This window comes from Coregonus clupeaformis, chromosome 10, assembly GCF_020615455.1.
Source record: "Coregonus clupeaformis isolate EN_2021a chromosome 10, ASM2061545v1, whole genome shotgun sequence".
Lineage (NCBI taxonomy): Eukaryota > Metazoa > Chordata > Actinopteri > Salmoniformes > Salmonidae > Coregonus > Coregonus clupeaformis.
In genome coordinates this window covers 2888449-2915311 of record NC_059201.1, presented here as the reverse complement: position 1 = coordinate 2915311, position 26863 = coordinate 2888449, and the positions used below count along the sequence as shown (strand labels likewise).

Genomic DNA, 26863 nt, shown 5'->3' with positions numbered 1-26863 from the left:
ATGACTCACTACTGTACGTCTCTCTGGATAAGAGCGTCTGCTAAATGACTAACTACTGTAAGTCTCTCTGGATAAGAGCGTCTGCTAAATGACTCACTACTCTAAGTCTCTCTGGATAAGAGTGTCTGCTAAATGACTAACTACTGTAAGTCTCTCTGGATAAGAGTGTCTGCTAAATGACTCACTACTCTAAGTCTCTCTGGATAAGAGTGTCTGCTAAATGACTAACTACTGTAAGTCTCTCTGGATAAGAGCGTCTGCTAAATGACTCACTACTGTAAGTCTCTCTGGATAAGAGTGTCTGCTAAATGACTCACTACTGTAAGTCTCTCTGGATAAGAGCGTCTGCTAAATGACTCACTACTATAAGTCTCTCTGGATAAGAGCGTCTGCTAAATGACTCACTACTGTAAGTCTCTCTGGATAAGAGCGTCTGCTAAATGACTCACTACTATAAGTCTCTCTGGATAAGAGCGTCTGCTAAATGACTCACTACTGTAAGTCTCTCTGGATAAGAGCGTCTGCTAAATGACTCACTACTATAAGTCTCTCTGGATAAGAGTGTCTGCTAAATGACTCACTACTGTAAGTCTCTCTGGATAAGAGCGTCTGCTAAATGACTCACTACTGTAAGTCTCTGGATAAGAGTGTCTGCTAAATGACTCACTACTGTAAGTCTCTCTGGATAAGAGTGTCTGCTAAATGACTCACTACTATAAGTCTCTCTGGATAAGAGCGTCTGCTAAATGACTCAAATGTCAATGTAAAATGTACAGTAATTGCAAAATGGTAATACGTTTTTAGTATGTGTATGTGTGATCCCAGCAGGAATTGAACCCATGACCTTGACGTTGCTAGCGGCATGCTTTAGGCCTAGATGAACACACTGATAATGAATGGCGGCAGGACAAGGGTGGAAAGTAAAGATTGATTAGTATTCAGACAATGTACCTAACATACATCACAGAGACAGAGAGTAATACTGTAGGGTGGGGCTTACATTACATTTACATTTTAGTCATTTAGCAGACGCTCTTATCCAGAGCGACTTACAGTTAGTCACATTATTATTATACCCTGGCGTTGCAAACGCCATGCTCTATCAACTGAGCTACATCCCTGCAGGCCATTCTCTCCCCTACCCTGGACGACGCTGGGCCAATTGCGCGCCGCCCCATGGGTTAAGGTAATCCAATAGAATAGACGTTGATGGGTGGTCTGTCAATCTGAACCCATCCTGCAGCATAAAACCTAGAGGATGTGGGCCTACGGTATACAAGAAAAAAGAAGACGCATACAGAACTACCTAGCTACAACACAGAAATAATGTTCTTAGAGGGATCATTTTCCGGGTTTTTGACCCCAAATCTTAATTGTTTAAAACTCAGAAAACTATCCCTTTAATAAGTAGTAATCTACTAAAACTACTCATTTTACATTTTAGTCATTTAGCAGACGCTCTGGATGACTTACAGGTAGTGAGTGCATACATTATTTTATTTTATTTTATACTGGCCCCCCGTGGGAATCGAACCCACAACCCTGGCGTTGCAAACGCCGTGCTCTACCAACTGAGCTACATCCCTGCCAGCTACATTCCCTCCTATACCCTGGACGACGCTGGGCCAATTGTGCGCTGCCCCATGGGTCTCCCGGTCGCGACCGGCTACTACAGAGCCTACTAGGCCTACCAGTGATTACATTCATTTGGCCAGATCTCACGGCACAGCACCGCTCAATGCTTCTCAATAACAATGGCACAGTACGCAAATAGACTCTAGGCTAGTCCTGGAAAGAAAGAAAGAAAGAAAGTTTGATTAATGTACATAGAGCGGAGGAACAATCCCATAGAAGGTGAACAAATACCAAGTTTATAATAGAACATAGTGAGGTGGGGCATATCCTTTCACTCAAACAAATGGACAAAAACCGAGTAGTAAAATTAGCATACTGACGAGGATGGATCGAGCAACTTAATCTGAACGGGATACTGTTTGTAGATCGAGTTAATAGAAGAAAAAGAAAATACAAAATTTTAATAGGAATAACTTTTATGATAACAAAATGGTCTGCTTGGAAAAACCAACACAAGCACCATGCGCCTGTTGATAAGCAAGGCTACACGAGGACAAGCCCTTGGAGACTTCATCGAAATTCAATTTGGAAACATAATAGCCTACCCCTACGCATACATGCAAAAATAACTTACACACACATCAAACTGGATGGAAGGGCTCCTACCCCTACGCATACAGGCAAAAATAACTTACACACACAGAAAACTGGATGGAAGGGCTCCTACCCCTACGCATACAGGCAAAAATAACTTACACACACAGAAAACTGGATGGAAGGGCTTTGCGTGTAGCCAGAGGAAAGCATCATTTAACTCCCTCAAAACGGCTGTTATATTGATTGATATCCATACTGAATGAAGCAGTTAAGGGACTTTTTCCACTTAATTTATGGGGGAAATTCGCATTAGATCCCACCTTGTCTAGTGTATTCTGTTTTGTCGACATTGTGAAGTTTAGCGACACATTAGCTGTTTCCATCAGGCCTGTCGTGAAATGTTTTATCCCACATGTTCTATCTATACTAGCATAACAAGTTGGATTGAAACCTGGGTAGGAACCTCCTTTACATCCACAGTTTTTAGGCGAGTAAAGTCATACCGAAAAGAACAAAAAAACACGACAGCTGCAATGGAAACAAATAGTTTCAGTACAATTGTATAAATGCCGACATAATTTGTTGGTTCGACATAGTGGGAGCTTTTTGTGTCGGTAAAATGAATTGGCGGTGGAAATGCCTTTACGCTCAAACATTGATATAACAACCATCATATCAAAGTAAACTTGGAGTCACGGGATGATATGGTGTGTGGTCCTCCCACTACGACTCGGCAAACCATGAACTTTATTAGGCTACAGACTAAATACATTATGATGAACTTCACATGGTCGTGAAAGTGTAGGGGTAATGAGCTTGATGCTGCTTTCCGATAAATATATTGAGGCTCTTATTCTGGTGACATGATGATCAATGCTTGACTACCGTTTGACAAATACAAATATTCTCGCTATTATTCATAATAATGTCATCATGTGGACTCGCGCATAATACATTTTACCGACACAAAAATATCCCACCATGTCGAATGAACAGGTGATCTGTTGGCATTTATAAAATTGTATCGAAACTTCCTGTTTCCATCAGGGCTGTCATGACTTTTTTTTATATATACCGTATGACTTTACTCACATAAAAACTGTGGATAGACACGTGGCTACACTGCAAATTCACCGCAAGAATCCCAAACAGATACAGTATTTGACAAAAACAGAATCATTTCAAACCTTGATTACATTGGGATACGATCACATATGCCTCTCTATTGATTGATTTATCGATTTTATTTGTCAGTTTAAAAAAATACATATAGGCCTACACACAGTACAAATATTTATTTATGCGTGAAAACACTCGGGAAGAGATTTCCTGAATTAAAATCAATTTGATCTGATTTCCTGGTGAGGAGTGTGGGGGGGGGGGGGGCTCAGAAAACTTGGCGGCCAAAATAAGGTTTGCCGATTGGGGAACCCTGCACTAGGGCAGTGGTTCACAACCTTTTCCGGTTACTGTACCACCACCAACTGAATTTTGCCCCAGAAGTACCCCCTAATGTGCATTTTAACATTAGGCCTATGGTCTCATGAGTCTTCTCAAGTACCCCCCTGTGGATAGGCCAAATACCCGCAGGGGTCCTAGTACCCCAGGTTGGGAACCACTGCACTAGGAGATGACACACGGAAGTTTACCGATGGTCACTTTCACTTTCCTGTAGTAAATTACAAAGAAAAGTAAACTCACCGAGTTGTTCGTCATCCTTTTCGTCCATACCCTGGTTTGTTTCTTTCAAACTACCTAAACTTTCTCTATACCTGGTCGCATTCCACCTCCTTCCATGTCATGTTTAAATTGATCATCGGGTCTAGGTCACATGGCATATGAGAAGGAATGCCGAGTGCAAACCACGCCCGGGAAAAAATATCTTCTGTTTTTAGAAAACTGGCATATAATTACTTTGCTCAAACATTCAACGGGCTTCATAAAAAGCATTTGATATCTTCCATAGGGCACATTTTATGAGTTTAAGAGTTGTATTTGGTTACTTTATTATAGTCTCTTCGCAATGTGCTCTTGCTGGCTGGCTGCTCTCACGCAACCCCGGACCTGCATGAATTAGTTCAGTGTAGTGTTGGGCGTTCAAGCATTGAACTCTGTAGATAAGACCGAGGATAGGCTATATCATCCACAGCCACCGGAGGGCGACACGACATCAGTTTCATACGAAGTCAACAGGTAATACTTTTTGATGGAATCTTTAACCATAGCCTGCACTAGATTATAAACTGGGTAGTTTGAGCCCTGAATGCTGATTGGCTGAAAGTCGTGGTATATCAGGGTATGACAAAACATTTATTTTGACTGTTCTAATTACGTTGATAACCAGTTTATAATAGCAATAAGGCACCTCTGGGGTTTGTGGTATATGGCCAATATACCACAGCTAAGAGCTGTGTCCAGGCACTCAGCGTTGCGTCGTACATAAGAACAGCCCTTAGCACACCTCCTCAGGCCTTATTGCTAAATGGCATATTATTATATATATTATTAAAAATAAAAGTAGAATACTAAAACGCTATACTAGAATAGTATAAAAAGGAATCACAGGTGGTCTGATTAATTAGGCTATAATACACAATTAATTGGTACATACAGCCTGAAACTAATCAAATCAAATCAAATGTTATTTGCCACATGCGCCGAATACAACAGGTGTAGACATTACAGTGAAATGCTTACTTACAAGCCCTTAACCAACAATGCAGTTTTTAAGAACATTTCAAAAAGTGTTAAGTAAAAAATAGATAAGTAAAAAATAAAAAATAGCAAATAATTAAAGAGCAGCAGTAAAATAAAATAACAGTAGGGAGGCTATATACAGGGGGTACCGGTACAGATTCAATGTGCGGGGGCACCGGTTCGTCGAGGTAATTGAGGTAATATGTACATGTGGGTAGAGTTAAAGTGACTATGCATAAATAATAAACAGAGTAGCAGCAGCGTAAAAGAGGGGGCAAATAGTCCGGGTAGCCATGATTAGCTGTTCAGGAGTCTTATGGCTTGGGGGTAGAAGCTGTTAAGAAGCCTTTTGGACCTAGACTTGGCGCTCCGGTACCGCTTGCCGTGCAGTAGCAGAGAAAACAGTCTATGACTAGGGTGGCTGGAGTCTTTGATAATTTTTAGGGCCTTCCTCTGACACCGCCTGGTATAGAGGTCCTGGATGGCAGGGAGCTTGGCCCCAGTGACGTACTGGGCCGTACGCACTACCCTCTGGAGTGCCTTGCGGTCGGAGGCCGCAGTTGCCATACCAGTCAGGATGCTCTCGATGCCTGCAATAATCGTGTAAATGTTCCTTACAAGCCAGAATATTGAGAAAAAAAATACATTAAACTTACTCTACCGGTTGTCTGTGTGGTTTGTCCTTCTGCTGCTCCAAATGAGACAAAATATCCACAAGCAAATATTGTTTAGGCCTACCCGACTTTTTAGATAACCGGTAGGTACTGTATATGGTCCGGTAGGTACTGTATATGGTCCGGTAGGTACTGTATATGGTCCGGTAGGTACTGTACATGGTCCGGTAGGTACTGTACATGGTCCGGTATACCAAGGTAAAATTTGTTTTATATTGGATATTTGGTTCTCTCGTCAATAGCTATTGAATAAAGAATGTCATGTCAATAACATTTTTATATATTCTGAATTAGGGGAGGATGGAGAACAATCAACACCCTTTTTAGTGTGCATTTAAAAATATATATATATATATATATATATATATATATATATATATATGATTTCAATCTTTTACAAAACATTTTTTTTTAAATACAAGAGGTGTCGATTGTTCTCCAACCTCCCCTGATTCAGAATATAAAATGTTCTAGCAGGCAGAAGGCAAAAGATAGGCCTAAGGTGCAGAAACAGTGATTTTATTCAGGCTAGAGGTGAATAATGATGGTGGCAAAAAACTATTTACAAAACAACAAAAAAACGTTTGACAGAAATAAACAGGTTCTGAAACTAAAGTCAAACCTTTCCTAACCAATCCGAACTGGATCTGGCCTTGCCAGAAGATTCCGACCCTACCTTTATGTTTGTTTACACTGAGCTGCACTGGGGTCAGAACGCAATCATGGTCACGTTAAGACACAGTGGAGCCGGCGCGAGATATGGGTCAGAAAACGTACCTCAATGCAGGGATGGGATAATGCATTGTACTCCAAATGTGTGTGTGTGGGGGGATTCATGTAAATGGCCAGTTGTTATTCACTTCAGCGAGCAGGCCTTTCTAATTGACCCGGCCCGGGTATCCTGGATGGATATTGACCTCATTCCGTCAGTAGAGGATGCCTAGGTTGTTCTTTAAAAGTGCTTTCCTCTCCATCTTAAATAAGCATGCCCCAATCAAAAAATTTCAGAACTAAGAACAGATATAGCCCCTGGTTCACCCCAGACTTGACCGCCCTTGACCAGCACAAAAACATCCTGTGGCGTACTGCATTAGCATCGAACAGCACCCCGCGATATGCAACTTTTCAGGGAAGTCAGGAACCAACATACACAATCAGTTAGGAAAGCAAAGGCTAGCCTTTTTCAAACAGAAACTTGCATCCTGTAGCACTAACTCCAAAACGTTTTGGGACACTGTAAAGTCCATGGAGAATAAGAGCACCTCCTCCCAGCTGCCCACTGCACTGAGGCTAGGAAACACTGTCACTACCGATAAATCTACGGTATGGCTGGCCATGCTTTCCACCTGGCTACCCCTACCCCGGCCACCAGCTCTGCACCCTCCGCTGCAACTTGCCCATTCCCCACCCCTGCTTCTCCTTCACCCAAATTCAGATAGCTGATGTTCTGAAAGAGCTGCAAAATCTGGACCCCTACAAATCAGCTGGGCTAGACAATCTGGACCCTTTCTTTCAAAAATTAGCCGCTGAAATTGTCGCAACCCCTATTACCAGCATGTTCAATCTCTCTTTCGTATCGTCTGAGATCCCCAGAGATTGGAAAGCTGCCGCGGTCATCCCCCTCTTCAAAGGGGGTGACACTCTAGATCCAAACTGTCCATCCTGCCCTGCCTTTCGAAAGTATTTGAAAGCCAAGTTAACAAACAGATCACCGACCATTTCGAATCCCACCGTACCTTCTCCGCTATGCAATCTGGTTTCCGAGCTGGTCATGGGTGCACGTTAGCCACGCTCAAGGTCCTAAACGATATTATAACCGCGATCGATAAAAGACAGTACTGTGCAGCCATCTTCATCGACCTGGCCAAGGCTTTTGACTCTGTCAATCACCGCATTCTTATTGGCAGACTAAATAGCCTTGGTTTCTCAAATGACTGCCTCGCCTGGTTCACCAACTACTTCTCAGATAGAGTTCAATGTGTCAAATCGGAGGGCCTGTTGTCTGGACCTCTGGCAGTCTCTATGGGGATGCCACAGGGTTAAATTCTCGGGCCGACTATTCTCTGTGTATATCAATGATGTCGCTCTTGCTGCTGGTGACTCTCAGATCCACCTCTACGCAGATGACACCATTTTGTAAACATCTGGTCCTTCATTGGACACTGTGTTAACAAACCTCCAAATGAGCTTCAATGCCATACAGCACTCCTTCCGTAGCCTCCAACTGCTCTTAAACGCTAGTAAAACTAAATGCATGCTCTTCAATCGAACGCTGCTTGCAAACTGACTATCCTACCGATCCTTGACTTCGGCAATGTCATTTTCAAAATAGCCTCCAACACTCTACTCAGCAAATTGGATGTAGTCTATCACAGTGCCATCCGTTTTGTCACCAAAGCCCCATATACTCCCCACCATTGTGACCTGTACGCTCTCGTTGGCTGGCCCTCACTACATATTCGTCGCCAAACCCACTGGCTCCAGGTCATCTATAAATCACTGCAAGGAAAATCCCTGCCTTATCTTTGCTCATTGGTCACCATAGCAACACCCACCCGTAGTATGCGCTCCAGCAGGTATATCTGTCAGTGGGTGCTGGAGGTGGGTGTGGTGCAGGAATCAGATGCAGGACGCAGAAAAATAAGTCCAATATACTTTAGTGAACAGCACACTCAAATTCACGAGTCAAACGCCCGGAGGCGAGAAAGTCCACACACAGGCGAAAACCAAAAGGCGCACAAAACCGTGCGTAAATAACCTCCGAACACCGAGGAGGAAAATACGAAATGCACAAGGCAAACAGTAGCGCACAAAACACGACAGCGAAACAATAACACACAAACACACAACGAGAACTAAATAGAACACTAACGAGGACTAACTAGACACAGGTGTACAACATCAAGACCAAACCAAACGAACATGAAACATAGATCGGTGGCAGCTAGTACTCCGGAGACGACGACCGCCGAAGCCTGCCCGAATCAGGAGGAGGAGCAGCCTCGGCCGAAACCGTGACAATATCTCACTGGTCATCCCCAAAGCCAACACATTCTTTGGCCGCCATTCCTTCCAGTTCTCTGCTGCCAATGACTGGAACGAACTGCAAAAATCTCTGAAGCTGGAGACTCTTTATCTCCCTCACTAACTTTAAGCATCAGTTGTCAGAGCAGCTTACCGATCACTGCACCTGTACACAGCCCATCTGTAATTAGCCCACCCAACTACCTCATCCCCATATTGTTATTTATTTTGCTATTTTGCACCCCAGTATCTCTATTTGCACATCATCTTCTGCACATCTATCATTCCAGTGTTAATACTAAATTGTAATTATTTTGCACTATGGCCTATTTATTGCCTTACCTCCATAACTTACTACATTTGCACACACTGTATATAGATTTTCTATTGTGTTATTGACTGTACGTTTTGTTTTACCCCATATGTAACTCTGTGTTGTTGTTGTTTTTATCGCACTGCTTTGCTTTATCTTGGCCAGGTCGCAGTTGTAAATGAGAACTTGTTCTCAACTGGCTTACCTGGTTAAATAAAGGTTAAATAAAAAAATAAAAATAAAAAAACTATTTCAGGAAGAACAATTTAACCAAGTAAAAAATCAAGAACACTCAGGTGTGAAACACAGTAAATCAACTGAGAACTGAGAACTATGTGCGTTGTCCATTCAAACCAGGAGACAAAAGTTTACCGATAACATTCTTTATTATCTTCAAATCAGAGGACTGCATGTATAATCCCAAGATTACCAGATTGGCCAATAAATACATCTTCACCAAGGAGGCTCGTATGGTCAGGTTAAGGCTCTTAAGAAGATCAGTGTTATAGCGCGGTTGACATTTAAAGGCAATTGTCTTTTTTGAAAAGGTGAATACAACCACAGGATGTATACTGAACAAAAATATAAACGCAACATGCAACAGTTCAAATAAGGAAATCAGTAAATTGAAATAAATTCATTAGACCCTAACCTATGGATTTCACATGACTGGGCAGGGGCGCAGCCATGGGTGGTCCTGGGAGGGCAGGCCCACCCACTGGGGAGCAAGGCCCGGCCAATCAGAATGAGGTTTTCCCCACAAAAGGGCTTTATTACAGACAGAAATACTCTTCAGTTTCATCAGCTGTCCGGGTGGCTGGTCTCAGACGATCCAGCACGTGAAGAAGCCGGATGTGGAGGTCCTGGGCTGGCGTGGTTGCACGTGGTCTGCGGTTGTGAGGCTGGTTGGACGTACTGCCAAATTCTCTAAAACGACGTTGGAGGCGATTTATGGTAGAGAAATTAACATTCAATTCTCTGGCAACAGCTCTGGTGGACATTCCTGCAGTCAGCGTGCCAAGTGCACGCTCCCTCAAAACTTGACACATCTGAGGCATTGTGTTGTGTGACAAAACTGCACATTTTAGAGTGGCCTTTTATTGTCCCCAGCACAAGGTGCACCTGTGTAATGATCATACTGTTTAAACAGCTTCTTGATATGCCCCACCTGTCAGGTGGATGGATTATCTTGGCAAAGGAGAAATGCTCACTAACAGGGATGTAAACAAATTTGTGAACACAATTTGAGAGAAGTAAGCTTTTTGTGCATATGGAACATTTCTGGGATCTTTTATTTCAGCTCATGAAACATGGGACCAACACTTTACATGTTGTGTTTATATTTTTGTTCAGTGTATTTAAGAGCAAAATCCTGCTGAGGTTTTCTGCTTGCGTTTATACTTTTGTTCAGAATAGTTTGGCCAAGGCTAAAGGAGAGAGTGATTACATACTCATCACTATAATAGTGGAATAGTACACTTTGAGGTTAGCTTCAGCTTCTGAAATCAGCGATCAATCAAACATACATTTACATTACATTTTAGTCATTTAGCAGACGCTCTTATCCAGAGCGACTTACAGTTAATGAGTGCATACATTTTTTTTTTTTCATACCCCGGTGGGAATCGAACCCACAACCCTGGCGTTGCAAACGCCATGCTCTACCAACTGAGCTACATCCCTGCCGGCCATTCCCTCCCCTACCCTAGACGACGCTGGGCCAATTGTGCGCCGCCCCATGGGTCTCCCGGTCACGGCCGGCTACGACAGAGCCTGGATTCGAACCAGGATCTCTAGTGGCACAGCTAGCACTGCGATGCAGTGCCTTAGACCACTGCGCCACTCGTACATTAAGCAGCAGTCATTAATTCATAAACTGACATCAGTGTTCTAGTTTGCATATACCAAGATGAACACGTTGTGGAGCAAAGAGAGTTTTGATTGAAGAAATGTTTCCATAACAACGTGCTGAGGTAAGGTCTTCTCTAAACTGCTTATACACAGATACTGTACAAGACATGGGCGCACACACAGGATATAGCGAATACATTTTTACATACGCCCTTATTCAGAGCGACTTACACGTTTTTTTTTCCCTTTTTTTTTTTATTTTTCATACTGGCCCCCCATGGGAATCGAACCCATAACCCTGGCATTGCCAGTGCCATGCTCTACCAACTGAGCTACACGGGGCCCATGGAGTTAGTACCATGGAGTTTGGATTCTCAGGCAAACACACATAAACAAGTAGAGAAGTGTAACAACAGTACTGGATTGGAAGTGGTTGCATTGTGATATTATAGGACTGGAGCATGGTAGTGATATTAAACCCTAAGGTTATTTACTTTAGACTCAAGATAATGTAGTGGTCATTCAAAAATAAAAATAATACTATTGTACTAGTAGTTACACAATGATGGGGCCTCCTGTAGCTCAGTTGGTAGAGCATGGCGCGTGCAACGCCAGGGTTGTGGGTTCGTTTCCCACGGGGGGCCAGTATGAAAAATGTATGCACTCACTAACTGTAAGTCGCTCTGGATAAGCGCGTCTGCTAAAATGTAAACGATAGACTTTCAGAAGGTAATTTTGGAGATGCTTGCAGAGATCACGTTCATGGTCAGCAAACGCTGCATCGATCACACCTTTAAAAGGCCCTAACTGCGCTGGTTCAGGTGTAACATTTATGGTCATGTCGCAGCAGTTTGTAGGAGGGAGATTCCAAGATGTGGGAAGTGTGCAGGAGGGCATGAGATAAAGGATTGTGTAGTTTCGGTGGATACATTTACATTTAAGTCATTTAGCAGACGCTCTTATCCAGAGCGACTTACAGTTAGTGAGTGCATTCATTATTTTTTTATTTTTTCATACTGGCCCCCCGTGGGAATCGAACCCACAACCCTGGCGTTGCAAACGCCATGCTCTACCAACTGAGCTACATCCCTGCCGGCCATTCCCTCCCCTACCCTGGACGACGCTGGGCCAATTGTGCGCCGCCCCATGGGTCTCCCGGTCGCGGCCGGCTACAACAGAGCCTGGATTCGGGAGTACTGTTTCAATTATGATTAACTTCTAAATTATACTGCTATCGCTAAATGCACAGAGCACAAAAATATCAAAATGCACTTCTCCACAAAGCCAGCCTCGTCCAGGCCCAATGGTTCTTTACAGTCTACATTACAACCATTGTTTAGGATGACGTGAAAATCTATACATGACACCAAAGAACCATTGGGCCTAAACGAAACTAACCTAGTGGAGAAACACACCCTGACACTTTTATACTCTGTGCATTCAACAATAGCAGTACAATTTAGAAGTCAATCACAATAGAAACAGTTTGGCATGACAATGCACCACTACATGAACCAGAAACCATATATAAATAGAAACATAATGTCTATTAGAAATTGCAACTCCCAAACATTCCAATCCATGTTTACTTTTCACAAAAATCTCTTTCAAATAGTAAATATCCTCAACAGGTTTTATAAAATGCACGGTGGTTGCATTTCATCTGCTACTACAGAACACTTACTTAGCAATATAAAAAATCATAAAACAAACAAGAAAAGCGCCATGTGTCAGACAGCATGAAAGCCATTTTACACACACTCTTTCACACAAACACCTCTAAAAAAAATGTAAAAACAGTAACACTCAATTATCATGATAATCATTTAAAAGATATTAATCAAAACAAAAATGAGGGAACAAACATGATGCCCAAAACTAATTGCTGTTGTTCTTAGCCCAGATAAGACACAGGTGTATGACAGATGGATTTAACAACGGCTTAACATCTTTTGGTTAGTAAGTCAGTCATTCCAAGCGTGATGTGTGCCTTGAACATCCTAACACAACCCCCAAAAACATGGCAAATGCTGAACAATCAGTGGGAACAATCTCAGCTCACCTGTTAAAAATCCTGCAAGAAATTCCTCACCCGTCTTTCTCACATTCTAAAAACACTCCAAACTCATGATCTAAATTTCACGCCCAACCTCAAACCAACAAAAACCCTTGACCAAATTCTAATTCTTTTAAAATCCCTCTCTGATTCTTCGTCCCCTCCCCAATCCCTTTACAGAAACCCCCCCTTCCCCATTCTGAATTATCTCTTGCTGCGGCCCGCTGCCTCTTTCTCCTCCTCCTCCGCTGATGGGCCTTCATAAAGATGTGTGTGTTAACTGTAAGGGTGCCCATGTTGCTGGGGATCGGAAGTGTCCAGTGCGAGAAAGGCAGGTTGAGGTGGCTAGAGTCAGAGTAGTGCAGAAGGTGTCGTGTGCTGAGGCAGTGAAGAAAGTAGAGGAGGATGGGTCAAGGGTGAGAGATCCTGAGAGGATCGCTGTAGGTAGTAGATCTGTGCCAGCACAGAGGGATAGGTGATATATGCTTCAGTAAGGTTGGCTTCATAGCGACGGTTATCAACTGTACCACAGAAATGGAACATAAATCACAGAAAATAGATGTTGTGGTGGCAGCTGCAGAGAAGTATTTGGGTATACGAGATTTGACTTTGGAAGAGTTACAGGGTGTGTTGAGTGATGGTGTCACGTCCTCCCAGGCCGTTGGCATTGTGCAGGAGCAGATGGGGTCAAAGTAGTGGAATGGGGTAGTGGGTTTTTAATGAGTGTAAGGTTAGTTGGTAGGGTAAATAACCCTACACTTTTTTGTATCACAAAGTGTAATGGATTTATACTATAGTTGAGTTGGGGGCAGTAATGCAACATATTGTGTGCCAACCGCCGTTAAACTCCACCATGTCAACTGCAATGGGGTAGGGACGGAGGTGTTTGGTGAGAGGAAAGATGGCGGAAGCGGACGCTGATGGGGATTGTGAATCTAATGGCGGTAGAATCAAGGAGAATTGGAATATTGTCCAAAAGAATGGAAAACAGAGCAAAGTAGAGTACAGTGCTGAGAATGTCCCTTCGTATCTTGTAGGAGTACGGTTTGTTAATGAGGAGCAGTTGATCGGATTACCAATCTTGAAGAATCCATTTGAGATATCCAAACTGGTAGAGAGAGTGCTGGGTAAAGTGAAGGCTGTGAGGATCACGAGAAGCGGCTTTGTTTAGAATTTGTGTACTTCTGCGGATCAGAAAGAATGTGTTGCGTCTCATCCGATTTGAGAAGTTTGACGTGTCTCTTCGGAACAGGGGGTGATATCTGGCGTCTCATGGGAAGTCGATGTTGAAGAGATTAAAAATTATGGAAAAGTTATTTTGTTTTTTGATATGGAGTCTCTCCTCACTCCAGTGCAGTTGGGGTATATAAACGACAGAGTCAGAGCATTTATCCCAAGACCAATGCAGTGTGATCACTGTAAAGCTTTTGGACATGTTTCAAGTGTTTGCAGATGGGAAAAGCCGAGTTGTCCAAGTTGTGGAAAAGATCACATCATGTGTTTTAAAAGTGACGAAAATGTGACATGTTGCAATTGTGGTGGGAACCATGAAGTCACGTCTTTGGAATGCCCCACAAGGGTTGAAAGAGAATGAGGTGACCAAAGTCGGGGATGTCCAGAGCATATCATATGCAGCAGCTGTTAAAAGGGTTGAGGGTTCGAATGGTGCTCCTGAAGAGTCCATGGTGGTGGATAGGCCTTCACTGCAGGCAGCAGGGGATGCCTTTCACCAGCAGGACCCTGACATTTTAAAGGTTAAGAAAGTAGATTTTGTGGCCTTTATAGCTATGGTGATTAATGGCATTGCCAAGGTGGAGAGGAGGTCCAGGAAAGTAGATATCATTGTGGATGCGGTGGAGCGGTTCCTGAGACTGAAAGATTTCTCGGCGGAGGAGTTGCATGGAGTATTGTCACAAGCCGTACCATCCCCTAAGGCCCTAGAGCCTGAGAAGGGGGATATGGAGATTTGAAGGAAGGAAGAAGTGGGAGTTTGGTTTTGGTTTTGTCTAATGTACAATTTCTATTTGGGTAGATTAAATTAGTTTTCCCTATCACGTATGGATTTTCTTTGTACCTTTTTTTTTCAACCCGTCCAGTTGGTGGCAGCAATACAACTTTTTGGGTTGTAGTCCGCCATTTTGTGTTGTAGTCCGCCATTTTGGGTTGTAGTCCGCCATTAAAACCCATCGAAAAAAGTTTTGAGAATGACACAAATATTAATTTTCACAATGTCTGCTGCCTCAGTTTTTATGATGGCAATTTGCATGTACTCCAGAATGTTATGAGTGATCAGATGAATTGCAATGAATTGCAAAGTCCCTCTTTGCCATGAAAATGAACTTAATCCCAAAAAAACATTACCACTGCATTTCAGCCCTGCCACAAAAGGACCAGTTGACATCATGTCAGTGATTCTCTCGTTAACACAGGTGAGAGTGTTGACAAGGACAAGGCTGGGGATCACTCTGTCATGCTGATTGAGTTAGAATAACAGACTGGAAGCTTTAAAAGGAGGGTGGTGCTTGAAATCATTGTTCTTCCTCTGTTAACCATGGTTACCTGCAAGGAAACACGTGCGGTCATCATTGCTTTGCACAAAAAGGGCTTCACAGGCAAGGATATTGCTGCTAGTAAGATTGCACCTAAATCAACCATTTATCGGATCATCAAGAACTTCAAGGAGAGAGGTTCAATTGTTGTGAAGAAGGCTTTAGGGCACCCAAGAAAGTCCAGCAAGCGCCAGGACCATCTCCTAAAGTTGATTCAGCTGCGGGATTGGGGAACCACCAGTGCAGAGCTTGCTCAGAAATGGCAGCAGACAGGTGTGAGTGCATCTGCACGCACAGTGAGGTGAAGACTTTTGGAGGATGGCCTGGTGTCAAGAAGGGCAGCGAGGAAGCCACTTCTCTCCAGGAAAAACATCAGGGACAGACTGATATTCTGTGAAAGGTACAGGGATTGGACTGGGGTAAAATCATTTTCTCTGATGAATCCCCTTTCCGATTGTTTGGGGCATCCGGAAAAAAGCTTGTCCGGAGAAGACAAGGTGAGCGCTACCATCAGTCCTGTGTCATGCCAACAGTAAAGCATCCTGAGACCATTCATGTATCTCCCGAGTGGTGCAATGGTCTAAGGCACTGCATCACAGTGCTAGCTGTGCCACTAGAGATCCTGGTTCGAATCCAGGCTCTGTCGTAGCGGGCCGTGACCGGGAGACCCATGGGGCGGTGCACAATTGGCCAAGCGTCGTCCAGGATATGGGAGGGAATGGCCGGCAGGGATGTAGCTCAGTTGGTAGAGCATGGCGTTTGCAACGCCAGGGTTGTGGGTTCGATTCCCACGGGGGGCCAGTATAAAAAATAATGTATGCACTCACAAACTGTAAGTTGCTCTGGATAAGAGCATCTGCAAAGAAAAAAAAAATGTGTGGGGTTGCTTCTCAGCCAAGGGAATGGGCTCACTCACAATTTTGCCTAAGAACACAGCCATGAATAAAGAATGGTACCAACACATCCTCCGAGAGCAACTTCTCCCAACCATCCAACAACAGTTTGTTGACGAACAATGCCTTTTCCAGCATGATGGAGCACCTTGCCATAAGGCAAAAGTGATAACTACGTGGCTCGGGGAACAAAACATCAACATTTTGGGTCCATGGCCAGGAAACTCCCCAGACCTTAATCCCATTGAGAACTTGTGGTCAACCCTCAAGAGGCGGGTGGACAAACAAAAACCTACAAATTCTGACAAACTCCAAGCATTGATTATGCAAGAATGGGCTGCCATCAGTCAGGATGTGGCCCAGAAGTTAATTGACAGCATGCCAGGGCGGATTGCAGAGGTCTTGAAAAAGAAGGGTCAACACTGCAAATATTGACTCTTTGCATGAACTTTAATGTAATTGTCAATAAAAGCCTTTGACACTTATGGAATGCTTGTAATTATACTTCAGTATACAATAGTAACATCTGACAGAAATATCTAAAAACACTGAAGAAGCAAACTTTGTGAAGACCAATACTTCTGTCATTCTCAAAACTTTTGACCACGACTGTATAAATGTGAAGCATCCGCTTGACGTTTCCAGTGAGAGGAAGTCCAGTGGCCAGCAGAGGGAGAAGATGGAAGGAGATGGATTTCGGCCGACATTCTGGACATTTCCTCATCGATTAAACATTTGATCTCATTACAGTTTTCTGCTCCCCAAAACTAGAAATATGTTATGAACAGAGTGGACTTTACCCTTTGCCAAAGTTGTAAAAAAAATATTCACTGAGTAGGCGTTCCCAAACGGAATATGCAGATGATGCTAGAATGGACCAATAGGATCTCGCTAGCTCCTGCTTGGCTCTGCCCACTATAACTAATTTGTTCCCATTGGAAACGACAGGCTAGCAGCTGGCAATGAATTACTGGGTCAACCTACAAGGACATGGGGTGTCTCATCCTGCGAAAGGGATTTTACAGGCATGCTGGGAACATGAGCGAAGACCGAACACGAGCTTTGGGGTGGGTGGGTAATACCCAGGCGAAGGAGATGGGACTGTATGGAAGGGAGTTTAGTCCAACGGTAGTTATTCCTGTAAATCCACCATGGCTACTCCCGTCTCCAGTAGTTGATCTAGAAGTGTTGGAGAGACTACTGAAAGATAGGGAGGGTGTTGATCCAGCTGATTTCTTTAAGAAACGTCTGGAAACTGTGTATCAGGATTTTGTGGCCATTTACACAGATGGTTCAAAAGATCCAAGGACAGGACGTACTGGGTACAGCATTTGTAGTGCAGGAATGTGGGGTGGAAGTCAGGAAACTTATTACAGATCATCTGGCTGTATATACGGCGGAGCTGTTGGCAATACTGTTGGCCTTGCAGTGGGTGGAGGAAGTTAAGCCAGACAGAGTAGTTATTTGCTCTGATTCATGTGCAGTGTTAATGAGTCTCCAGTCCAGACAATACCTGCTTTATGAGGTGCTACAAACCCATGGCAGGATTAAACAGATGGGTATTCAGAAAATATTTACTTGGGTTCCAGCCCTTGTGGGGGTGGAGGGGAACGAGGCGGTAGATGAACAGGCTAAACAAGCACTTAGTAGTGGGGATGTTGAAGTGTCAATGAGCAAGGCAGAGGCAAACAGACTGATACATACAGTGACGGTGCAGAGATGGCAGGAGCAGTGGAATAGAGATAATAAGGGAAGGCATTTATTTCAGGTACAGAGGAAAGTTGGGGAGGGGAGGACGGCAGGAAGGGACAGAAGAGAGGAGGCTATTTTTACAAGATTAAGGGTGGAACACAGCCAGTTGAATAAGACATTAAACGTGATTGGAAAACATCCATCAGGAAAGTGTGATTATTGTCAGGAAATAAAGCCTGTGGAGCATGTATTGCTACAGTGTGGGCAGTATCAGAGGGAAAGAGAGAGGATGAGATCTAGTATGAGGGAGAAGGGGATACAGGAAATTAGTTTAAAGAGTATATTGAGTAGAGCGTCATTAGATATAGTCTCAAATATTTTGTTATCTTTTTTTAAGAGAAACGGGGTTAGCAGGTAGGATTTAGTTTATCCCCGTCTCTGGCCCACACTCCAGTACAGTAGGTGGCGGTAATGCACCATAACGTTGGATGCCAACCGCCGATAAACCCCCACTGAAGAAAAAGAAGAAGAAGAAGAAGAAACGACAGGCTGTGGTCTATCTTGTTTAAACTCCACGGAAGAGGAAGAAGAAGAGTCTCCACCCTCTTTCCTTGAACTGCCTGGAAGTAGGCAGACAGACCGAACGGTAAGTGAAAATGGAAATCAGTCAGCATCGTTATAATTGTATGACTCTAATCCATCAAAATCAACGGTATTCATTACATATTCAATCGAACTTTATATATTTGTCGTTATTGCTGCTGGACATTGTAGATGTGTGGCTGTTATAAAAATGGGCAGATTGGACATTGGGATGTCGGCTCAAAAGATGGTTAAGTAGCCGCTAGTGTTATTTCAGTCTACTAACTGCGGCGGTCTACTTTTGCAGATCCACAGTTGCCCAAATTAGATGCTAGTGTCTATGGATTTGACTACACGTAACTAGGGGAAAAGTTGGAAGACGGGTCGGTTGAGTTTTCTGAGACCATATGGCTAGTTGTCAACTATAGTGACGTGGCTGTCCCATCATGTCTGACCACAAGCTTTTGACACATTGCTGCAAGTATCACGACTGCAGCGGAAACATTGCACATCAAATGAACAAATCGTTACAAATGACGCGGGCATATTAACGATTCAAGCTGCGGGAATTAGCTAGCAAAGCAAATTAGCCTACTGTAGTTTTCTGCATCCTTGTTTAAAAAAATAATAATATCGATGCATTTAGCTAGGCTAGCATGCTACCTATATTGGTTGGCTGGATGAGTTTGTGTTCAAGAAAACAATTTACAGTCCTTTCATACGCTAAACCTACACACACAGTGACCAGTGGATGAGGAATACTATGCATGGTTAAGTTTAAGATACACAATACAGGTTAGAGTGGGGTGCTGCCAAACTGGGCGCCTGACCCAACGTGTCAGGTGTAAAAGAAACGCCTGAAACCAGATCCCTTCCCCTAAGTACTTGTCTTGACAAGAAGAAAAGCTGTCACAGAGGGGTTTTTTTTTCTGCACTGTTCAACCAATCCAGTTAATGTGGTGGAGGAGTTAAGATGGAGTGTGGCGTTAATGTCCAAAAGCTGAAGTCGTCACAGGCTCTTTACATTTCCCCTGAAAAATGGAACATCTGGTTGTTGCAGACTCTACAGAAGCTAGGGCACCCGTGGAGCAGTTGTGGAGGGTTAAGTGACTTGCTCAAGGGCACAACGACAGGCAATGGCATCTAAGATTTGATACCAGCAACCCTCTGGTTGCCAGCTCACTTCCCGGCAGATTTTTCCTGTCAGACCCGGGATTTGAACTGGCAACCCTCCGGATTGCCGACTTGCCTCTAGGCTACCTGATGACACAATGAGTACCAGCTGGTCTCAAACAAGTTACTTAGCTAACAGCCCCTGTGGGTAGCTAATAAAGGTCTGTAAATCCAATGGGAAAGATGAAAAGACTGCTTCCTCCAGGCTACTGCTAACAGACTCTTGGTTTCTGTTCCTCCAGGCAACATGGCAGCATTGAGGCCTCTGAAAAGGCCCAAGATCGTCAAGAAGAGGGTGAAAAAGTTCATCAGACATCAGTCAGACCGCTATGTCAAAGTCAAGGTACAGTTGGTGTTGGCCACTATATATATAATTAATTATAGCAACAGTATTTGAATCCTTGCTACGTTAATGTGTTGAACCAGGCGTTTTCAAACCTATCCTCAGGGACCCCCCAGCCGTTCCGTGTATTTTAACTATTCCACAGCCACCACACCTCATTCAACTTGTCAACTAATCATCAAGCCCTTGATGAGGTAAATCAGTGAGCTAGTTCAGGGCTACAACAAAACTGTGAAACATCTGGGGGTCCCCCCGAGGAGAGGTTTGAAAACCACTGCGTTAGGGCACATGGAAAACAAGTGTTTCTTATTGGACAAATTCCGGTAGTTCCTTCCTGTGTCCGTTTGTTTTCTTCTGTTTGGTGTCTAATGAACACGACCCAGATCTTGGTTGAGGTCTGGAACATGCAAATGAAGAGCAATCTCTGAAAGTGACACTTGTTAGTGCTGCTGCTTCCTTAACCCAATAATTCCCACCACGACGCCTGCGCGATTTGGATTTCGAACCCCTTTTAAACATTGTGTGCGATAAGTCTGATTAACGGGGGCTGAAGTAGAGTCCGAATGGTTCATTTTAAAATTTGTCATTTAGCAGACGCTCTTATCCAGAGCGACTTACAGTTCGTGAGTGCATACATTTTTCATACTGGCCCCCCCGTGGGAAACGAATCCACAACCCTGGCGTTGCAAGCACCACGCTCTACCAACTGAGCTACACGGGGCCCCGTGCTACAAACTGTTAAAAGTGATGTATGAAAAGCTGAGACTCACAAATACATGTAACATGTTTTGCTCTATTGCACTCACAATCTACACAAGTGGTTAGAAGGTAAGGGGTTCTTCTACAGAGAAGATCATAGGGAATCCCAGGACATAATGTCTATAATACTGTAAGGGGTTCTTCTACAGAGAAGATCATAGGGAATCCCAGGACATAGTGTCTATAATACTGTAAGGGGTTCTTCTACAGAGAAGATCATAGGGAATCCCAGGACATAGTGTCTATAATACTGTAAGGGGTTCTTCTACAGAGAAGATCATAGGGAATCCCAGGACATAATGTCTATAATACTGTAAGGGGTTCTTCTACAGAGAAGATCATAGGGAATCCCAGGACATAATGTCTATAATACTGTAATAAGGTCACATAGTTGCTGTCACAAACACAGAACTCCACACAGTTGTCACTGAATACTTTGATATTCATATCCCACTAAGCAAATTTACTGCGTTCATACAAATTAATTTTGGTCAGGTGTTTTGATTTGGCGGATTATACGTCAATAAAAAAACGTATGAATGCAACTGATTGTCAAATAGTTCTGTGTTCTACTTGTAGCCCTGGCTGTCATGACGATAATGGTAAAACGCTTCATTGTGAGGCTAAATATAAGGGCTGGACGTGCAGATAAATGACAGTCGGATAAATGACAAGACGATTGTTGCTAGGGTCTCGGGACTGACGGGGTTAAAGATGCACCCCGTGTTTTCGTATAGTTTTTGGAAGTGGTGCTCGCGAGCCAAAAGTGGCCCCCATTTTTGTTGTGTACGTCATCCAATTTTTGTATGACGTTACCTCCTACAATTTGTATGTTACGATTTCCAATTCTTACCATGTTGCGAATTTGTTGCGCTTAAGTTCCTGGAGTGCGTCTTTTTTTTAAGGAAAGTGAATGGTCTGTCTTAACTGGCCTAAACACTTCCCTAACCCTAACGGAACCAGTTTAGTCACCGCGCTAGCTGGCTACTGTATTCGCGGGATATCGCCTTACTACTCACCTCTCTTACGTTTCTTCTTTGTAGCAAAACTGGCGTAAACCCCGTGGAATCGACAACCGGGTGCGCCGGCGCTTCAAGGGCCAGATGCTGATGCCCAACATCGGCTACGGTAGCAACAAGAAGACCAAACACATGCTGCCCTCCGGCTTCAGGAAGTTCCTGGTCCACAACATCAGAGAGCTGGAGGTCCTCATGATGAGCAACAAGTAAGTCCCAATCCCCGTCATGGATTTAAAAGCATTGGATTGGTGTAAGTATCGGCTGGAGACTGGAGAGTTTCATCAGAAAGCAGGGCTGCATTCAGCAGGGCACCACGTTGTGGAACGTTTCACATAGAAATTATGGAATGTACAACCTATATAATAGACGGGTGTAAGAAGGAGTCCTGTTGGCTCTATTCATGACATTTCATGACACCTGTAACGTTCAACAACGTTTGGGTTTCCTGCTGAACGTAGCCCTCGTGTGGAAGGTAGACTCGTGGTTCAGCATGTGGTGCAACGTTATGGTTTGGTTTGTCCGACCGTGAGTCTTGTGAATATTATTTTTTTTTTGACTCCTATTCATTATTTTTTATTTTGAAGTGTGTTCATTCAAGTGCAATATTTCATTTGGTGTAATGTTTGTGTCCTAGCCTGGTGGAACCAGCCTGATCTCGCAAATAGCTCACATTCTGAAATGAGACACGAGAGTAGCGGTTTGTCTGCTCGACCAGGCTATGTGGGTCCTACTTGGGGTGTGTTAACCGTGTGTGTGTGTGTGTGTGTTAACCGTGTGTGTGTGTGTGTTAACCGTGTGTGTCCAGTAGATGTCCTGCATGGTGTATAATGTCCTGTAGATCTAGTAGGGTCTGACTCCTCCTCCTCCCCTGACTCCTCCTCTCATCGTTGCCTGCTGGGTCTGCCATACTCATGACGGGTGTTTTGAAGGAGGAGGGAGAGCACGGCAGAGGACGTACCCATTCCACCCTTAGCTTTCCCCGTAGCCAGGAAGTGGAAGATAACCTGCTACATCATCAACCGGGAACGTGGCTATTATAGTTGCATGTGGCTGAGCTTTATCTAAATGCTTTATAGTTTTGGTGTTAGGAATATGGCATGTTGTGTGATAGACTTTTAAGTGGTGTATGCATGGCTCTTCAAATTGATTTTGTTTGAACAGGTGACATCCAGGGTTGGGGTGAAAAAATTCAATTTTAATTAAAAAGCATTGTGGGAAACTTGAATTGAAATATAATTGACCCTGACCCTGATGACATCAGTTGTTGTTTCCGGAGAAATTAAATCTCCTTTTTGCCCTCACATGTCTGTCACTGTAACCAATCTCTCCCCTTGTACTCCACAGGACCCATGCTGCAGAGATAGCCCACAATGTGTCGTCTAAGAACAGGAAGTTGATCGTGGAGAGGGCAGCTCAACTGGCCATCAAGATCACCAACCCCAACGCTAGGCTACGCAGCGAGGAACACGAGTGATCTGGGACGCGCCTCTATTTCCTCTATTTATTGTTTCTTCAATAAATTATAAATACACCTGTAAATAGTATTTACTCTATTGTTTGCGTGTTTTTATGATATGGTTTAGTGTGATTTTATATTAGGGGGGGGTTGTAATGCATTTAGGGCAGGGATCATCAACTAGATTCAACTGCAGGCCAGTTAATAAAATGGAAGCACAAACGGATATGAACATCATTTCAAACCTTGCTTACGTTTATATACGATCTTGTGTTTCTCTGTGCGTGGGAATACTTGAACGGATTTCCAAAATTAAAAAATCACTTGGAGCTGATTACCTGGTGTTTTCTTTAGTCATGTCCAACAATGAAAATGCAAAAAATGAAATTTGCTCAACTTGGGGTGCCAAATAAAACCACCCGTGGGCCGCAAGTTTGGGAACCCTGCTTTTAGGGTATGGTTTCAGTGTGATATACGGTGCATTCGGAAAGTATTCAGACCCCTTTACTATTTCCACATTTTGTTACGTTGCAGCCTTATTCTAAAATTGATTAAATTAATTTTTTCCCCTCATCAATCTACACACAAAACCAAGCCATGAGGTCGAAGGAATTGTCTTTAGAGCTCCGAGACAGGATTGTGTTGAGCCACAGATCTGGGGAAGGGTACTAAAAAAATGTCTGCAGCATTGAAGGTCCCCAAGAACACAGTGGCCTCCATCATTCTTAAATAGAAGTTTGGAACCACCAAGACTCTTCCTAGAGCTGGCCACCCGGCCAAACTGAGCAATTAGGGGAGAAGGGCCTTGGTCAGGGAGGTGACTAAGAACCCGATGGTCACTGTGACGGCGCTTCCCTACAGTGAAGCATGGTGGTGGCAGGGACTGGGAGACCAGTCAGGATCGAGGGAAAGATAAACGGAGCAAAGTACAGAGAGATCCTTGATGAAAACCTGCTCCAGAGCGCTCAGAACTTCAGACTGGGGCGAAGGTTCACCTTCCAACAGGACAAATACCTTAAGCACACAGCCAAGACAACACAAGAGTGGCCCAACCAGAATATCCATGAGTGGCCCAACCAGAGCACCGGACTTGAACCCGATCGAACAACTGGAGAGATCTGAAAATGGCTGTGCAGCTCCCCATCCAACCTGACAGAGCTTCAGAGGATCTGCAGAGAAGAATGGGAGAAATTCCCCAAATACCGGTGTGCCAAGCTTGTAGCGTCATTCCCAAAAAGACTTGATGGCTGTAATCACTGCCAAAGGTGCTTCAACAAAGGGTCTGAATACTTACACTACCGGTCAAAAGTTTTAGAACACCTACTCATTCAAGGGTTTTTCTTTATTTTTACTATTTTTTACATTGTAGAATAATAGTGAAGACATCAAAACGATGAAATAACACATATGGAATCATGTAGTAACCAAAAAAGTGTTAAACAAATCAAAATATATTTTATATTTGAGATTCTTCAAATAGCCACCCTTTGCCTTGATGACAGCTTTGCACACTCTTGGCATTCTCTCAACCAGCTTCACCTGGAATGCTTTTCCAACAGTCTTGAAGGAGTTCCCATATATGCTGAGTACTTGTTGGCTGCTTTTCCTTCACTCTGCGGTCCGACTCATCGCAAACCATCTCAATTTGGTTGAGGTCGGGTATTGTGGAGGCCAGGTCATCTGATGCAGCACTCCATCACTCTCCTTCTTGGTAAAATAGCCCTTACACAGCCTGGAGGTGTGTTGGGTCATTGTCCTGTTGAAAAACAATTGATAGTCCCACTAAGCCCAAACCAGATGGGATGGCGTATCGCTGCAGAATGCTGTGGTAGCCATGCTGGTTAAGTGTGCCTTGAATTCTAAATAAATCACAGACAGTGTCACCAGCAAAACACCCCCACACCATAACACCTCCTCCTCCATGTTTTACAGTGGGAAATACACATGCGGAGATCATATGTTCACCCACACTCGTCTCACAAAGACACGGCGGTTGGAACCAAAAATCTCACATTTGGACTCCCGACCAAAGGACACATTTCCACCGGTCTAATGTCCATTGCTCATGTTTCTTGTCCCAAGCAAGTCTCTTCTTATTATTGGTGTCTTTTAGTAGTGGTTTCTTTTCGACCATGAAGGCCTGATTCTATGGGGGTGCCACAGGGTTCAATTCTCGGGCTGACTCTATTCTCTGTGTAAATCAATGATGTCGCTCTTGCTGCTGGTGACTCTCAGATCCGCCTCTACGCAGACGACACCATTTTGTATACATCTGGCCCTTCATTGGACACTGTGTTAACAAACCTCCAAACGAGCTTCAACGCCATACAACACTCCTTCCGTAGCCTCCAACTGCTCTTAAACGCTAGTAAAACTAAATGCATGCTCTTCAATCGAACGCTGCTTGCACCCGCCCGCCCGACTAGAATCACTACTCTCGGCGGGTCTGACTTAGAATACGTGGACAACTACAAATACCTAGGTGTCTGGTTAGACCGTAAACTCTCCTTCCAGACTCACATTAAGCATCTCCAATCCAAAGTTAAATCTAGAATCGGCTTCCTATTTCGCAACAAAGCCTCCTTCACTCATGCTGCCAAACATGCCCTCGTAAAACTGACTATCTTACCGATCCTTGACTTCGGCGATGTCATTTACAAAATAGCCTCCAACATTCTACTCAGCAAATTGGATGTAGTCTATCACAGTGCCATCAGTTTTGTCATCAAAGCCCCATATACTACCCACCATTGTGACCTGTACGCTCTCGTTGGCTGGCCCTCACTACATATTCGTCGCCAAACCCACTGGCTCCAGGTCATCTATAAATCACTGCTAGGCCAATCCCCGCCTTATCTTAGCTCATTGGTCACCATAGCAACACCCACCCGTAGTATGCACTCCAGCAGGTATATCTCACTGGTCATCCCCAAAGCCAACACATTCTTTGGTCGCCATTCCTTCCAGTTCTCTGCTGCCAATGACTGGAACGAACTGCAAAAATCTCTGAAGCTGGAGACTCTTATCTCCCTCACTAACTTTAAGCATCAGTTGTCAGAGCAGCTTACCGATCACTGCACCTGTACACAGCCCATCTGTAATTAGCCCACCCAACTACCTCATCCCCATATTGTTATTTATTTTGCTCATTTGCACCCCAGTATCTCTATTTGCACATCATCTTTTGCACATCTATCACTCCAGTGTTTATACTAAATTGTAATTATTTTGCACTATGGCCTATTTATTGCTTTACCTCCATAACTTACTACATTTGCACACACTGTATAGATTTTATATTGTGTTATTGACTTTATGTTTTATTTACCCCATATGTAACTGTGTTGTTGTTGTATTTAATCGCACTGCTTTGCTTTGTCTTGGCCAGGTCGCAGTTGTAAATGAGAACTTGTTCTCAACTGGCTTACCTGGTTAAATAAAGGTGAAATCAAAAATTTAATAATAATAATAATAATTCACAGTCTCCTCTGAACAGTTGATGTTGAGATGTGTCTGTTACTTGAACTCTGTGAAGCATTGATTTGGGCTGCAATTTCTGGATAAGAGCGTCTGCTAAATGACTAAAATGTAAATGTAAATTTCTGAGGCT

General features: G+C 43.6%; 2 protein-coding genes and 1 non-coding gene across 3 annotated transcripts in view; 1 reads left to right on the top strand and 2 right to left on the bottom strand.

Annotated features, from left to right (window-relative positions):
• ssuh2.1 (ssu-2 homolog, tandem duplicate 1) overlaps nucleotides 1-4219 on the bottom strand; it is a 43462-nt gene extending 39243 nt beyond the window's left edge. Inside the window, exon 1 of the mRNA XM_041887263.1 lies at nucleotides 3874-4219. Coding sequence (XP_041743197.1) covers nucleotides 3874-3901 — 28 coding nt within the window. The 5' untranslated portion in view covers nucleotides 3902-4219. The remainder of the gene's footprint in view (nucleotides 1-3873) is intronic.
• A 6780-nt stretch (nucleotides 4220-10999) lies between these two features.
• On the bottom strand, nucleotides 11000-11075 carry trnaa-ggc. The gene has a single exon. It is a non-coding gene; the product is annotated as a tRNA-Ala (tRNA).
• Nucleotides 11076-18466: 7391 nt separating this feature from the next.
• On the top strand, nucleotides 18467-23341 carry LOC121574713 (60S ribosomal protein L32). The gene is made up of 4 exons (XM_041887264.2): nucleotides 18467-18567; nucleotides 19919-20019; nucleotides 21822-22003; nucleotides 23142-23341. Exons 2-4 carry the CDS (start codon nucleotides 19924-19926, stop codon nucleotides 23269-23271), a joined length of 408 nt encoding a protein of 135 aa, XP_041743198.1. The 5' UTR covers nucleotides 18467-18567; nucleotides 19919-19923; the 3' UTR covers nucleotides 23272-23341.
• The last annotated feature ends 3522 nt before the right edge of the window (nucleotides 23342-26863 follow it).

Coding starts and splice junctions, on each gene's coding strand:
- LOC121574713 (XM_041887264.2), top strand. CDS start 19,924: ATGGCAGCATTGAGGCCTCTGAAAAGGCCCAAGATCGTCAAGAAGAGG. Junction 20,020..21,821: donor ACCGCTATGTCAAAGTCAAG/GTACAGTTGGTG, acceptor TCTTCTTTGTAG/CAAAACTGGCGTAAACCCCG. Junction 22,004..23,141: donor GTCCTCATGATGAGCAACAA/GTAAGTCCCAAT, acceptor TGTACTCCACAG/GACCCATGCTGCAGAGATAG.